The following is a 13,105-nucleotide window of genomic DNA, read 5'->3' on the forward strand; positions in this document are numbered from 1 at the left end:
CACTAAGCTTATCGCGTGTAGCTTGAAAAAAGGTTCCATTGTAAGTACGATGTAATTTCCCAGTAACTACCAAGTCATAATTTTCTTTGGCCGGTGTAAAATTTCCATTCCAAAATACTGTAGGACTGTAGGATACTTTGCGAGAAACAATGTTATTACGCTGTCACCTTGATCCATGAATGTAAATACTATAAGGATTGGAATTGTATGGGTAGAAGAGCGAGACAGAATGGGGAGAGATTATGCGGGATGTTGCCTCATGCCACGATTTGGTGTCTGGTGTACGAATACATAGTGCTTCTATAGGATTTGGTGCTTGTGCCCGATTACTTAGTGCTTTATGTAGAATTTGGTGCCTCTATCCGAGTAATTAGTTATTATAAAGAATTTAGGAATATTCAAAGGTGCTGCGGGGTTGGAAATAAGTATTGTGAAGTACAAAGTTAAGTTCAAGTTTTGTACAACCTAAAGCGACATAAATTCAATACTTGACAAAACTATCATTTTTGACAATAAACATTAATACATTTCACGAATATCTAAAACAATCAGTCCCCATTAAATAGAATGTGTTTACTTAAACGTTGGCGAATTTGAGGTTTATTTAACAATTTTCGTTTACCATAAAAGTAAAACCTGATCCTTAAAAAATTGCACGAGCATTATAGTAAGGGTTTCTTGGGACGCTGGTTTCGAGTAAATCTTAGCTGGCTGTGGGACGGCGGAGCTAAATAATTCTCTGGCAACCGTTGGTTTTACTTGTCGTTTTGGTGTGCTTGGTGGGGACGCCAGAGTGTCAGATTTCCTTTCTAGAATATTAAAATTCATGTTTAGTCTCATTGTTAGCCTTTCAGGGTGTTAAAATTAATGTACTGTAGGTCACGTTGGATTGGGAAGCTTGGGTTGTTGATGGGCTAGCCAAGTGGTTCTTTATTTCGTTGTGGTAACTGTCAAATTTATGATAAGTTGGGGCAGCAAACCATAAGGTGGTCAGAAACAAATCCGCGTTCTCGAATATGTGGAGCTGTTAAAAAATCCTTAGGTTAATCCCAAGATCAATAGGGTTTCATGTAAAAATGGTGTTCGTTAATCTTACGAGTTTGGACCGAAAGTTCCATATTCTGAGAATCCGGGTTAGGGCTCGATTGCACACAATAGGTGGAAAAAGCGTTAGGAAATAAACGTCTTCGATTGCCAACACTACGAGATACCACCTCGAAATGCAATGAACATACCGTGGAGGCATCACTGTTCCCCCAGTTTTCGTCGTTCACCAAACCTCTTACAAAATCCAACCATTACTGAAGTCGATCGGGTGCTTTTGGAAATTTAAAAATTTAGTAAATAAATTTTCGTACATAAATTCATAATTATTACAACGATCGAACGAATTAAAATATCTGAACATTGATATTCCCGGAGGTAAACCGTAACGCGATTTGCACCCAGGCACGGATCATGTTATGTGACAATTTGAGTTCTGTCAAAAATATAATTTCAGCAAATGCTAAATTTAAATGAACAAAATTGTAGTATTTGCCAGTATTTAGATTAATTGTAACGATAATTTGAAAAAAAAACTAAAAACTAAAACTAAACACAATATTTGTACACATAAAATCAATACTGTACTCAATTCTTACAGTAATGGTCACCCGGAGCCTATGTGGGGGTGACTACAAGTGATATATTTGTAACAAAGCTTATTATCAAAAATAGGGGGTCCAGGCACCAAGTTGTGCAACACAAAGGCCTAACTCTGCAAAAGTTTATGACAGCCCCGTCGTGGTGCTGGATGATGACTCATCCAGCCACAACGTGACACAAATATGCATACATGTTCATAATGTTATAGTATTTACATTCATGCCTTGATCGTGTCTTGCAGTTACGACTTCTTGAAACCAGGGGAGATCGCCCAAAGCCAGATTTATTTCCGAGATAACAATAGCCCAGTAAAAGAAATATGCATTTTTATATAAATTTCTTGCTAGTAGAGAAAACATGTCTCTGCAGTAAATGGGGGCTTAATTCCTTAGTTACATGATGCATGCCAGAGAATCCTACGATTAAGCATTTCTTGACTAGACTGGGTAAGTTGCTCTATAATAAAGTTCGCCACAATACACACGTCTAAAACGTATGTACTGTTGTCGTCCAAGGTAGAGTTTTTCTCACTTTTGAATAACGAAAGTTCGTGTGGCCCCAATTCCTTAGAGCTTTTAGTCTTCTTATGTATATCCTCATGACATGCATATGTTATGTAGATGGGGAGATTATTGATTTCATCTCATATAAATTAAATATTATTTACATTGTCTCTTTTTTTACTGAGAGCTCTCTTATTTTAAAAATATATTATTCATAGGCATGTGGCATATTAAAGTGAGGATCTTACATAGTATGCATACGAATATGTCGCAACTAAGAACTCAACTAAAAGTAATGAGTCAAATAATAATAAAAAATTGATTATTTGTAATCGCGGGCTTTTAAGTATGTATAAAACTGACCGTGTTGGGTTATTTGGAGCCCATAGAGTTGCCTTATTAGATTTAGTGAGCTTATACATACATATTGTTGCCAATCACCTTTTGTAAAGATTTGGCGATGCGATGACTGTATGTAATTTGTGTGTGTATGTATGTATGACTACCTAACTCGTTGGCGAAAATGTGAGCGTGTACTTGAAAATAACGGGGGCGGAGTGGTCACAATTAGTTACTTGGTGGTGGTGTCATTAATTCTCACAAAGGCCAATAATTACAAAATTTGAGAGTTTAAAATGATACGAGAGGATAATTCGAGGGTATTTGTTCTTCATCGTAGTGGTGAGTCGACACCGATCACTTTTCACAATTGTTCAAGAGAATATCACACAAAAAAGACCCTACTTTTACAAAACCTTACCTAACCATACCCATTATTAACGTGAAATTAATAGAAAAAGTTTAGTGGTTGAACTTATTTGTTGACTAGCATAACGTGCTTCATTTTTCTTGAATGGGGACACAGCGGACAAGACAGGCCATAATTAGAGATACCCGGCTATAATTCGGGACCCGGCTAAAATGTTGAAATCTTGGTCTCTGGACCTGGCCATATTTGGTGACCGGCTATAATTAAAGTATGTCTATAAATAGAGGTTTTACGGTACCTTCAAACGAAGAATTGTGGAAGAATTGAACAAATTAGTTTCAATCGGTTTTTTTCAGTGAGTTATTGCGAATTGTTTAGGGTTTCATAAGATAGTTGTCAAATTTGGGCGAGCATAATAAATCCCCTCCTCTATCTCAGTTATGTACAGTTAAATTGTAAATTGAAACGTGGCATTGTGGCAGGGTTGGTTTTCACAATGTTAATTAACTCGGTAATATTTTGAAATTGTGAAGAACTTAAAAAAAAGAACGGTTCAAAACTGTACCTAATAAACCAATCCCAAACGTCGTGCTAATGGCCTGTGTTATTCGGATTTGTGTCATTTTTTAAATGTCATGTTTTACTGAAATTAGAAATTATTCTACTAATATCTTTACAGACATCCAATCCAATATGACTGGAAAGTTCAGCATATTTTATTAAATATTCCCATTTTCTTATTAATTTTGGTAAGTAGTTTTTTGGCGTAATAATTTTAAATGAAATCATTAACATTTTCAAATTCCAACAAATAAATTTTAATTCACAAAAATTTATTGACAGGCAAAGTTAGAGCTATAATTGTGTGCGTCACACATAAATTAGTTACGGTTCATAGTGAATGATTTGGGGTTTATTTGGGATTTTATAAGACGGTGGACAATTTTTGACTAACACTTGCATCGGTAAAATCGATGCAACGTGGAATAGTACATATCCCTACCGATTTCTAAGAGTTTATATAATCAGTTGAAATTTAAAATGGAGTCGAAAAAAAAACTTATGATTAGCATATGGGAGAGTTGAATTTCGGAATTTTATAGGGACAAACTCTGCTGCCTCTGCTGGTCATGGGAAGTATTCAAGGGGAGGGGATAGTAATTTTTTTTAGAATTTGGAGCCAAGTATTTGTAATACGAATAATTGATGATAGTGCAAGAATTAGTGCAAAGTAGTACTACTGGCTGTGTATGTTCTGGTGTTGAAAATTGTGTGCTAGGCTACGTAGCACACAATATTATACAAAAGTAGAGTGACGAACATGGGTTTACTAAGCAATCCCGGTTCGGGCTAAGCAAACTGTACTGATAGGTTTCGTAATTGCAAAGTGGATATGTGTGTAAAACATCTATACATAATTTGGGTGGATGCTTTTACATTTTCGTTGGAAGAAAAAATTAAACTCGTTGCACATTGCATTATTGGCGATATCATTAATTTTGCTTGGATAAAACTGTATTTTCGTTGGACCGTTTAATTGGCACCCTTGTTGCCAATCAATAAGTTTAGAGACGTGTTTCGACCAGGTGGCACATATTTTAGGGCTGTACAGGAGTGCATGGGAAATCTGAAGGAACCACCCACATGTCACGAGTCGAAGCCTGTTTCGCTCGACCTAATGCTGCCCGTCTTTTCAGTATGTGTAGTTGTTATGTCGTTGGGAGTGGTTGGATTTGGGCAGAAAATTTTAGATTTGTCACGCATGTCAGGATTTCTGATATAATGAACATTCTAAATAAAGTTAGAGGGGCAATAAGATTGTGAATAGTTCTCGAATATGAAAATTGCAGCGCTCTACAACATCCATGGTAATGACACGCATATCGATTTGTTATTGTTTCCATTTTATGATGGAAACGTGCCTTTGAACTATTTGACCTTTTTTTCCCTCGTGTGGAAAATGTCGCATTTATGAACTCTGATTTGTACAGGATGCAGCTATGCAGACTTTCAGTTTTATTATCATTAGCCACACTCCTAGTGGGTGTGGTTCTCAATTTCAACGAAACCATGGCATTTGGTATGTCATTTTTCTTAGCTTGATGAGCGGATCTCGACCGAATAAATACAATTCATAAACCACACCCACCGATATATATCCGATATCCATCTCAAAATCTCGCCCTCCAATCTCCAAACCTCCAATATGCATGGAGGTTCAACATGTTAAATTCTCGCCCTCCAACCTCCAATATCCATCATATCCGCCGATCGGGTTATTCAGATTCATGTATGTTGTACATATTTCCCTTCACTACGTAAATACATAACTAAACTGATTAAACTTGATCAGAATAACACAATCCAATCTATACAATATAATATAATAATAATAATATTTATTCAGAAAATTCTTACAAGGCTCATGGCCCATAGAATTACGAGTTATTTATTACATACGTTTGAAAATCCAATTTATATTGAACAAGTGCAAATCCCTTGAGTGCATTTTGGGTTCGGAGGTTTCCCATAGATGCCGCATCTCCCACGCAGATAAGAACACGCACTATCTGCAGAGCACTGAAAGAGAAACAAGAATAGGAAATATAGAACGATTGTAACCTAACCGTAACACCGCTATCTATAGCCGGGGCCAAAATCCAAAACTGAGGATCACGGGCACGGCTATGTAGAATTAGAGATCGGCTGTAATCAAAGCCCGGCTAAGTTTTGTTTCCCCAAAAATTTTAGATGTTACAAAATCATCCATAAATAATTCATGTTGACGCGATTTCAGTTTTTTAATTTAGCAAAATATGCCATCAGTAACCCATTTATTTTAAATCTATATCTTTAAACGAGGTTTAGCAGGTTTTGTTTTCATAAAAAACTTCATTTTCTGTCATGAGAGTATGCAAGGTGATTCAAGGTTTGCATATTTTTGACAAGGATAACATTTTGGTACAATGTAAATAATCTGGTGATAAGCACAAATATTAAAGCACAAATGGTAATGATAAGTTGTACCCTGTGATAATGGCTTGGTAATAAAGTTTTACTATCAGGGTGACCAATTTTTACTACCTGGTAAATCATTATTATCAAATTTATTACCGTGAACTCATTACCTAGATACGTGACTTTACAGGATTATTAAGAGTGTAGTCATACGAGTGTGAATGGATTCCTTACCGTTTTGGCATAACAACCACACGTGTTTATTTGGGTATCACAATCGGGAAAATTTATCCGTGTGGCGTCCAAGCGGTCGCACGTATATTCGAGGGCGGAACAATTACCAGTTGTGGTACACTTTAAAAAAAGAGGTTTTACATTTAGGCGGCCCATTTTTTATTGCAGTACTTATGTACTCGAGACACAATGTTTCTTAGATATATTCCCCTAATACAAATTATATTTTACTTAACCGTGTCGGGTTTTCAAAATATAGATACCTAATCAAATAAACTTTTAAACGCATGTAAAGAAGAGGTGAAACCGACAATTTAAAAAGATTAGTGGGGTAAATACATTTGTGCTAAATTTAACACTGCGGGTGTCAGTTAACAGTTATCAAACACTGGTTTTAACAATTTCGTGTTCTTTGAGGTGCAAATGGAGGTTAGAATTGAATTCGGGGTTAAATTTCCTGTTAAGTCGACATATGTATAAAATTTGACCCTTACATACATGACCTGTTATGATGCTTTCACCCGGACAGGGTGATCTTCAGCGCCCTTCAACCTTTGTTTTTATATAAAATATTTATGTCCCAAATTTAAAGTCAATATGTATGTTAAACCGTTCTTGAATTATCGCACGGACAGACGCTGATAATTTTAAGGTTTTAACTGTATGTAAATTAATGATTTGAGATATTGGGCATGGGCAATGACACATTATGAAACAGTTTTATGAATATGAAATTCCCATATGTATGTATGTATGATGAAAAATGCTTGTGTAACAAAAAGTCAAGACAAAGTCGTATGTAAAACTCGGGCCACTATTTAGCCAGTGAATGTAAATGTAAGGATGATGTGGCATCAAGAAAAGAGGAGTTTTAGTCAGGGAAAAGAAGAAAGAAATTCAGACCCAATCGAGCCGAGGAGGAGGAAACTTACCTTCAAACTAACAGCCAGCTTTTAAAATATTTCTCGATATTTTTAAACAACTAAGGTCTCATGTCGATATAAGTCAATCTACGAGTAATCGCCCTATGTAAAATAAAGCTCCGTTTTGAGTGCATTTACGCCTACTTTCGAACTCGGCATAATAAGACGGAGCCACCCCCATCGCCATCATAATGTTCCTGAGGTCAAACTGAGATATCCCCCCAATGAGCAGACAGCTCACGCCCCAAAAACATTGGTCTCGTGAAACCGGATATCAAGTGCTAAGGACGACACTCCTGTGGTGACCTCAAGAACGAGAAGGACGACTACAAGGTTGACGACATACCTGGAAAAGTGTCGACTGGATATATGGGGAACGTGCCACCTCTATAGAGAAGTGCACCCCTTAAAGTTAGTTGGTTTCCAATTTTACCTATTAATTTCGCCGCTAATATTTGTTGTCCTATTGCTGAGTGGTTGGAGTCCATCTGAGTGGAGCCGATCCATATTCGACACGAGTACGCGCCGTAGTTGAGGGTCAAACGAAGGAAGGAAGTAAAATCCCAAGGGTCTAGGGATTTCCTCACTCCTGTCACCGACAGTGACAAATCTGCAAGGGCCGGAACCACCCGGACATCGCCAAAAAGTCACGGACAGTGACAATCTGAGGGCCGGAACCACCCGGACAATCGCCACAAGGTTGACGACAGACCGCTAACGTGTCGACCGAATAACAGGGGTCGGTGCAACCTCTACAGCAGAAAGACTCCGGAGAGTCGATCTGCAATTGTACCCTACCAGGCAAGACGTTGTTCCATGCCAATTCATTCGTAATTAATCTCATTCTAAAAGACGAAATCGACGTTATTGATTACTTTTGAGGTACAATGATGTCACAATCACTAAATAATGGAACAAGGAGGAGCACTCGCGACAAGTCGCAAAAGTCCAATCCGACCGCAGCAAACGAGGATGATGTCGTCGACGTCAAGTCAGCATCATCCAGCATCAAGAGTTCCGTCCGGAAGATGGAAATTGAATGCAAGAAAGACCGTGCTCTACAAGACATCGGAGACCAGCATCGTCAGGCCAGAAAAGAGCATGCTGAAGCAGAGATTCAAGTTACGAGTCTGAATAAAGAAATGGAAAGCTTAAAAGTCCAAGTACAAGAGCTACAAGATTCATCCGCCGTGGACCGCGACGTCAAGATTGCTGAGCTACAAAAACAGCAACTCGACACCAATTCCAAAATAAGAGCAGCCGAAAAAGAAGTCGCATTAAAGAAATTGGATCTCGACATCGCTACTGAAGCACACGAATCCATGAAACAAATTATCATCAAAGGGGCAGTGTATGAAAAGCGAAAGCCGATCTTGAAGAAGAAAGTGAGAGGAAGCGCTCTATTGAGGATCTTGCCTTAATCGACAAGGAAAAAGCAACCAAGAAATGGGCAGCAAATGTGGATGCAGTTTTTTACTCTGAAAACTCCACGTCAGAATCGGAAGAAGAATTGTCCGATGATGACACTCCACCGTATCAACCCCACAGATCAGCAACAATGAAACCCCAATCCACGTCCCAGAAAATACTCGCCAGACAAATACAAGGAAGAGATTTGCCCCCATTTTCCGGGAAAATTGAAGAGTGGCCAGCTTTCATCCTCGCCTTTGAAGTTCAACAACAAACTGCCAGTTCACGGAGGGAGAAAACTTGATCCGACTGCAACGATCACTGAAGGGAGAAGCATTGGAACTCGTTCAGTGCCTACTTGTCGACCCCAGAGGAGTCAGAATCGCCATCGACAAACTACGGAAGAGATTCGGGCGCCCAGGTATCATTATCAAGACAATGATGCAAAAGCTACAACAAATTCCGAATGTCAAGACTGACAACTACGAATCATGGGTGAAGTTCGGAACCGGTGTGGACAACTTGGTCTCCACCATCAAATCTTTGGGTGCAAAACAGCAACTACCAAATCCTTCACTTGTGGACGAACTTGTGAAGAAATTGCCTGCTCAAAAAGCTATGGAATGGGAAGAATTCAAATTGAGGAAGAAACTGAAATTTCCCTCATTGTCACATCTTGCCAAATGGTTACAGCCAACGGTGGAAGCAGCCTACGCACTGTGCCCACTCCCCGGAACCTCCACAGAGAAATTGTCGACTGAAAAGCCAAATCACGACAACCGACGGCAGCCAGCCAACCAGAGAGGAGTCCGAAAGAATGACCGAGTCATGGTCACGACAGAGAAGAATGAAGCCAGACAGGCACAATCAAATCAAAGAGGGACTGAGCGGAAATGCCATTTCTGCAACGGGTCACACGGGCAGCGACACTCCCAAATTTAAGGAAGCCGATGTGAACACACGCTGGGCCATGGTCAAGGAGAAGGGATGTTGCATAGGGTGTCTCAACAGGGGTCATCGTATGCACGAATGCCGAAGCAAACGAGTCTGCGGGATAGAAGGATGCCAGCAAACTCACTGCCAATTACTCCACAACAGAAACGCCAGAAATTCAGAAGAATCATCCCACATTACGCAACAGCAAAGAAACCAGTCATCTGAACAGGAAGTTGCTCTCAGCGCAGTCAGCGGACGGAGTAACTGCAACATCAATTATAACGTGATTCCAATTTACGCCAAGCGAAGAGATGGACAATTGTTGCCGATGTACATGGTGCTAGATGGATATGCATCGCTCACATCAGCAGATGACTCAATTCGACAGCAATTAAATGTGGATGGGAGGAGACGACCTCTCACGGTGCAAGGATTTCAATCCACCACCACCACGCCAAACTCGTATGAAGTGGATATCGAAATCGTGTCAAGATTAGATGGAAAATCTTACACGTTACGCAATGTGAGAACAGTCCCCAAGTTGGATCTGCCAAGCCAGTCATTAACAAAGGAAACCCTGAAACGATTCTCGCACATTGAAGGAACCCCTATCCTGACTTATCAAAATGTTGTCCCAACTATTCTCGTTGGAATGGACAATTTCGAGTTGCATCTACCTGAAGAAATGAAGATTGGAAGATTTGGAGAGCCAGCAGCAATTCGCACAGCAATGGGATGGGCATTAGTGGGGCCGACCGCCTCACCCCCAAAGAAATTGCATCATGCATTTCACATCAACGACCAACAAGACGACCCACTACATCAATTAGTAAAGCAGTTCTTCACTACTGAATATGTAGGTGTCAAGCCAAATCTGGAGAAGCCAAGGTCAAGAGATGACATCAAAGCCCAAGTCATTATGGACCAGACAATACGACGAGTTTCGCACGGATGGGAGAGCGGACTGCTCTGGAGATATGAAGATGTGAAACTTCCCTTCAACAAGAATTACGCGTTTCAACGCCTGAAGTCCATGGAGAAGAAAATGGACCAAGACCCAGAATTTGCACGCCAGTATGTGGAGAGAATTCAGGAATACCAAGATAAAGGATTCGCCAAAATCCTGCCGCCAGAAAAAGCCGCAATCGAAACGAGCCGCACTTTCTACCTGCCGCATTTCATGGCCTACAACGGCAAGAAACCCAAGAAGTACCGCTTCGTTTTCGACGCCGCCGCCAAAGTATACGGGAAAAGCCTCAATGATCACCTCCTGCAAGGACCAGACAAATTGGTATCCTTACCCGGTGCTCTGTTCAAGTTTCGCCAAAGGAGAATTGCGGTCACAGGGGACATTAAAGACATGTTCCACAGAATCAAAATCCGAGAGGAAGACGCTTCTGCTCAACGCTTCCTCTGGAGAGGAATGGATCGCGACAGAGATCCCGACGTGATGGAGATGGGCGTCCTGATTTTCGGAGCGTCATGCTCACCAGCCTGCGCCCAAGAAGCCAAAAATAAGAATGCCGAGCAATTCAAAGAAGAATTCCCCGACGCCTACAAAGCAATAGTTCATCGCCACTACATGGACGATTTATTGGATAGCTACGACACGGAAGCCCAAGCAATTCAAATGCAAAAGGACATCTTTGAGGTCCACCGCCGAGGGTCATTCCATATCTGCAATTGGTTATCAAATAGCCCAGAAGTCATGAAGGCCATCCCTGCAGAACTTCAGTCAAAGACAAGTCAGAGTCTCGACATCAATAAGGAGGACCAGATTGAGAGAGTTTTAGGACTCTTTTGGATGCCGGAGGAGGATAACTTCACATTCTGCTTGAAGTACCTCAAAGTCAGTGAAGACGTCATGAAAGGAAGACGCATTCCCACCAAGAGAGAAGTACTTTCACTCGTTATGTCGGTATTCGACCCACTCGGATTCTTATCCACATTGACAATCAAAGCTAAGATGATTTTGCAAAGAACATGGATATCAGAGATAGGATGGGATGACGAGATTCCCTCGTCTACTCATCAAGCGTGGAAACTGTGGCTGACATTATTGGAAAGTATCACAGAGTTCAAGGTACCGAGATGTTACAGCCCTACTTTCTCTCGGTCGACAGACAACCAGCTACACATCTTCGGAGACGGAAGCGAAGAGGCGTTTGGAGTTGTAGCTTACTTTCGGATCGCACACGGTAGCCAAGTAACTACAGCCCTGGTCATGGCGAAAGCAAATGTCGCCCCAATCAAACACCTCACAATCCCTCGTATGGAATTGCAAGCCGCCGTTATAGCTTAACGCCTAACCATTTTTTGATTAGCAGGTCGAGCAACTTGCAGCCTATTGGGTCCTTCGACCGTCACGACTTGTTTGGAAGAAAGCAATGGAGATGTGTCCAAGTGATGGCAGATCATTTTTGGAAGAAGTGGACAAAAGAGTATCGACCCACGCTACTCCGACGCCATAAGTGGTGCCAGACCACCAAGCCGATCAAAGTTGGAGACGTCATTCTTGAAGTGAACGACAATTTACCCCGAAATACCTGGCCAATGGGAAGAGTGATCAAGCTGTATCCAGGAAAAGATGACGTAATCCGGGTAGTAGACATTAAATTAGCAAATGGTAATTTATATCGAAGGCCTGTTGCTAAATTGTGCATTTTAGATGTTGACGAAGAGAAGACGGCGACTACGCAAAGTAGTACAAATGTAAACAATTATACGGATGGGAGAATGTTGTCGCCGTGAATAATTTTACTTATTTGAATAACGATATAATTTTTAGCTGATAATTTTAAGGTTTTAACTGTATGTAAATTAATGATTTGAGATATTGGGCATGGGCAATGACACATTATGAAACAGTTTTATGAATATGAAATTCCCATATGTATGTATGTATGATGAAAAATGCTTGTGTAACAAAAAGTCAAGACAAAGTCGTATGTAAAACTCGGGCCACTATTTAGCCAGTGAATGTAAAATAAAGCTCCGTTTTGAGTTTGTAAGCCCAATTCAAGTAGTTTTCGCGTATCATTTCGCACGAGTGCATTTACGCCTACTTTCGAACTCGGCATAATAAGACGGAGCCACCCCCATCGCCATCATAATGTTCCTGAGGTCAAACTGAGATATCCCCCCAATGAGCAGACAGCTCACGCCCCAAAAACAAAAGTGGTTATATTTAGCCCTTAATATTTAAATATGGTGTCAACATTAAAAGAAGAGGCCTGCCCAGCATAAGCTTCTCATCGAAAATACGCCATAAAATTATATGTAACTGATTTTTGACGATTAAAAAGTATTATGTAAGTATATTCAATTGGACGTACGAGACACTGGTTTCACCCCTTGATTACATGCGTTTGTAACGGTTTATTTATATAATTTTCTACCTAAAATTATGCTTAAAAGAGTGAAACCAATCACCGCAGTGCCTCCCGATTGCCGTCTACAGCTGGAGGTGTGGTCTAGTGTTGGATTCAGTGTGCGGATTGCTGGGCAGGGTCGGCCGAGTGTGTTCGGCATCGTCTCGCGGCTGGGGAAGACGTACATTTTTGCGAATGTTGGGATAAGGTATGCTTAAAAAATGTATTGATAAAACCGTGATGTAGTAACCACCGGGCTTAACCTGAACTCTCTATTTTCGAAACGATACGACTTAACTGGACAAAATTAAGACATTCTTTTTAAAAATCTCAAGAAACTATTCATCCGCTTTTCTTCTAAGTGTGAGAAATTTGAAATTGGTCCGATTAAAATGAGAGATGTGCACCTCACAA

At 40.3% G+C, this 13,105-nt stretch overlaps 1 protein-coding gene across 1 annotated transcript; it reads left to right on the top strand.

The window, feature by feature from the left end:
- The first annotated feature begins 8,822 nt into the window (after positions 1-8,822).
- On the top strand, positions 8,823-12,071 carry LOC110859468. Its single transcript, XM_022108424.1, has 4 exons — positions 8,823-9,245; positions 9,328-11,600; positions 11,648-11,946; positions 11,989-12,071. Exons 1-4 carry the CDS (start codon positions 8,823-8,825, stop codon positions 12,069-12,071), a joined length of 3,078 nt encoding a protein of 1,025 aa, XP_021964116.1.
- Positions 12,072-13,105: the final 1,034 nt, after the last annotated feature.

This window comes from Folsomia candida, unplaced genomic scaffold (assembly GCF_002217175.1).
Source record: "Folsomia candida strain VU population unplaced genomic scaffold, ASM221717v1 Fcan01_Sc026, whole genome shotgun sequence".
NCBI classification, from domain to species: Eukaryota; Metazoa; Arthropoda; class Collembola; order Entomobryomorpha; family Isotomidae; genus Folsomia; species Folsomia candida.

Bases quoted from the DNA above. Each gene is read 5' to 3' on its own strand.
- LOC110859468 (XM_022108424.1), top strand. From the start codon at position 8,823: ATGATGCAAAAGCTACAACAAATTCCGAATGTCAAGACTGACAACTAC. The intron at 9,246-9,327 runs GCACAATCAAAT...CCCAAATTTAAG, and splicing joins AGAAGAATGAAGCCAGACAG to GAAGCCGATGTGAACACACG. The intron at 11,601-11,647 runs GCAAGCCGCCGT...TTTGATTAGCAG, and splicing joins ACAATCCCTCGTATGGAATT to GTCGAGCAACTTGCAGCCTA.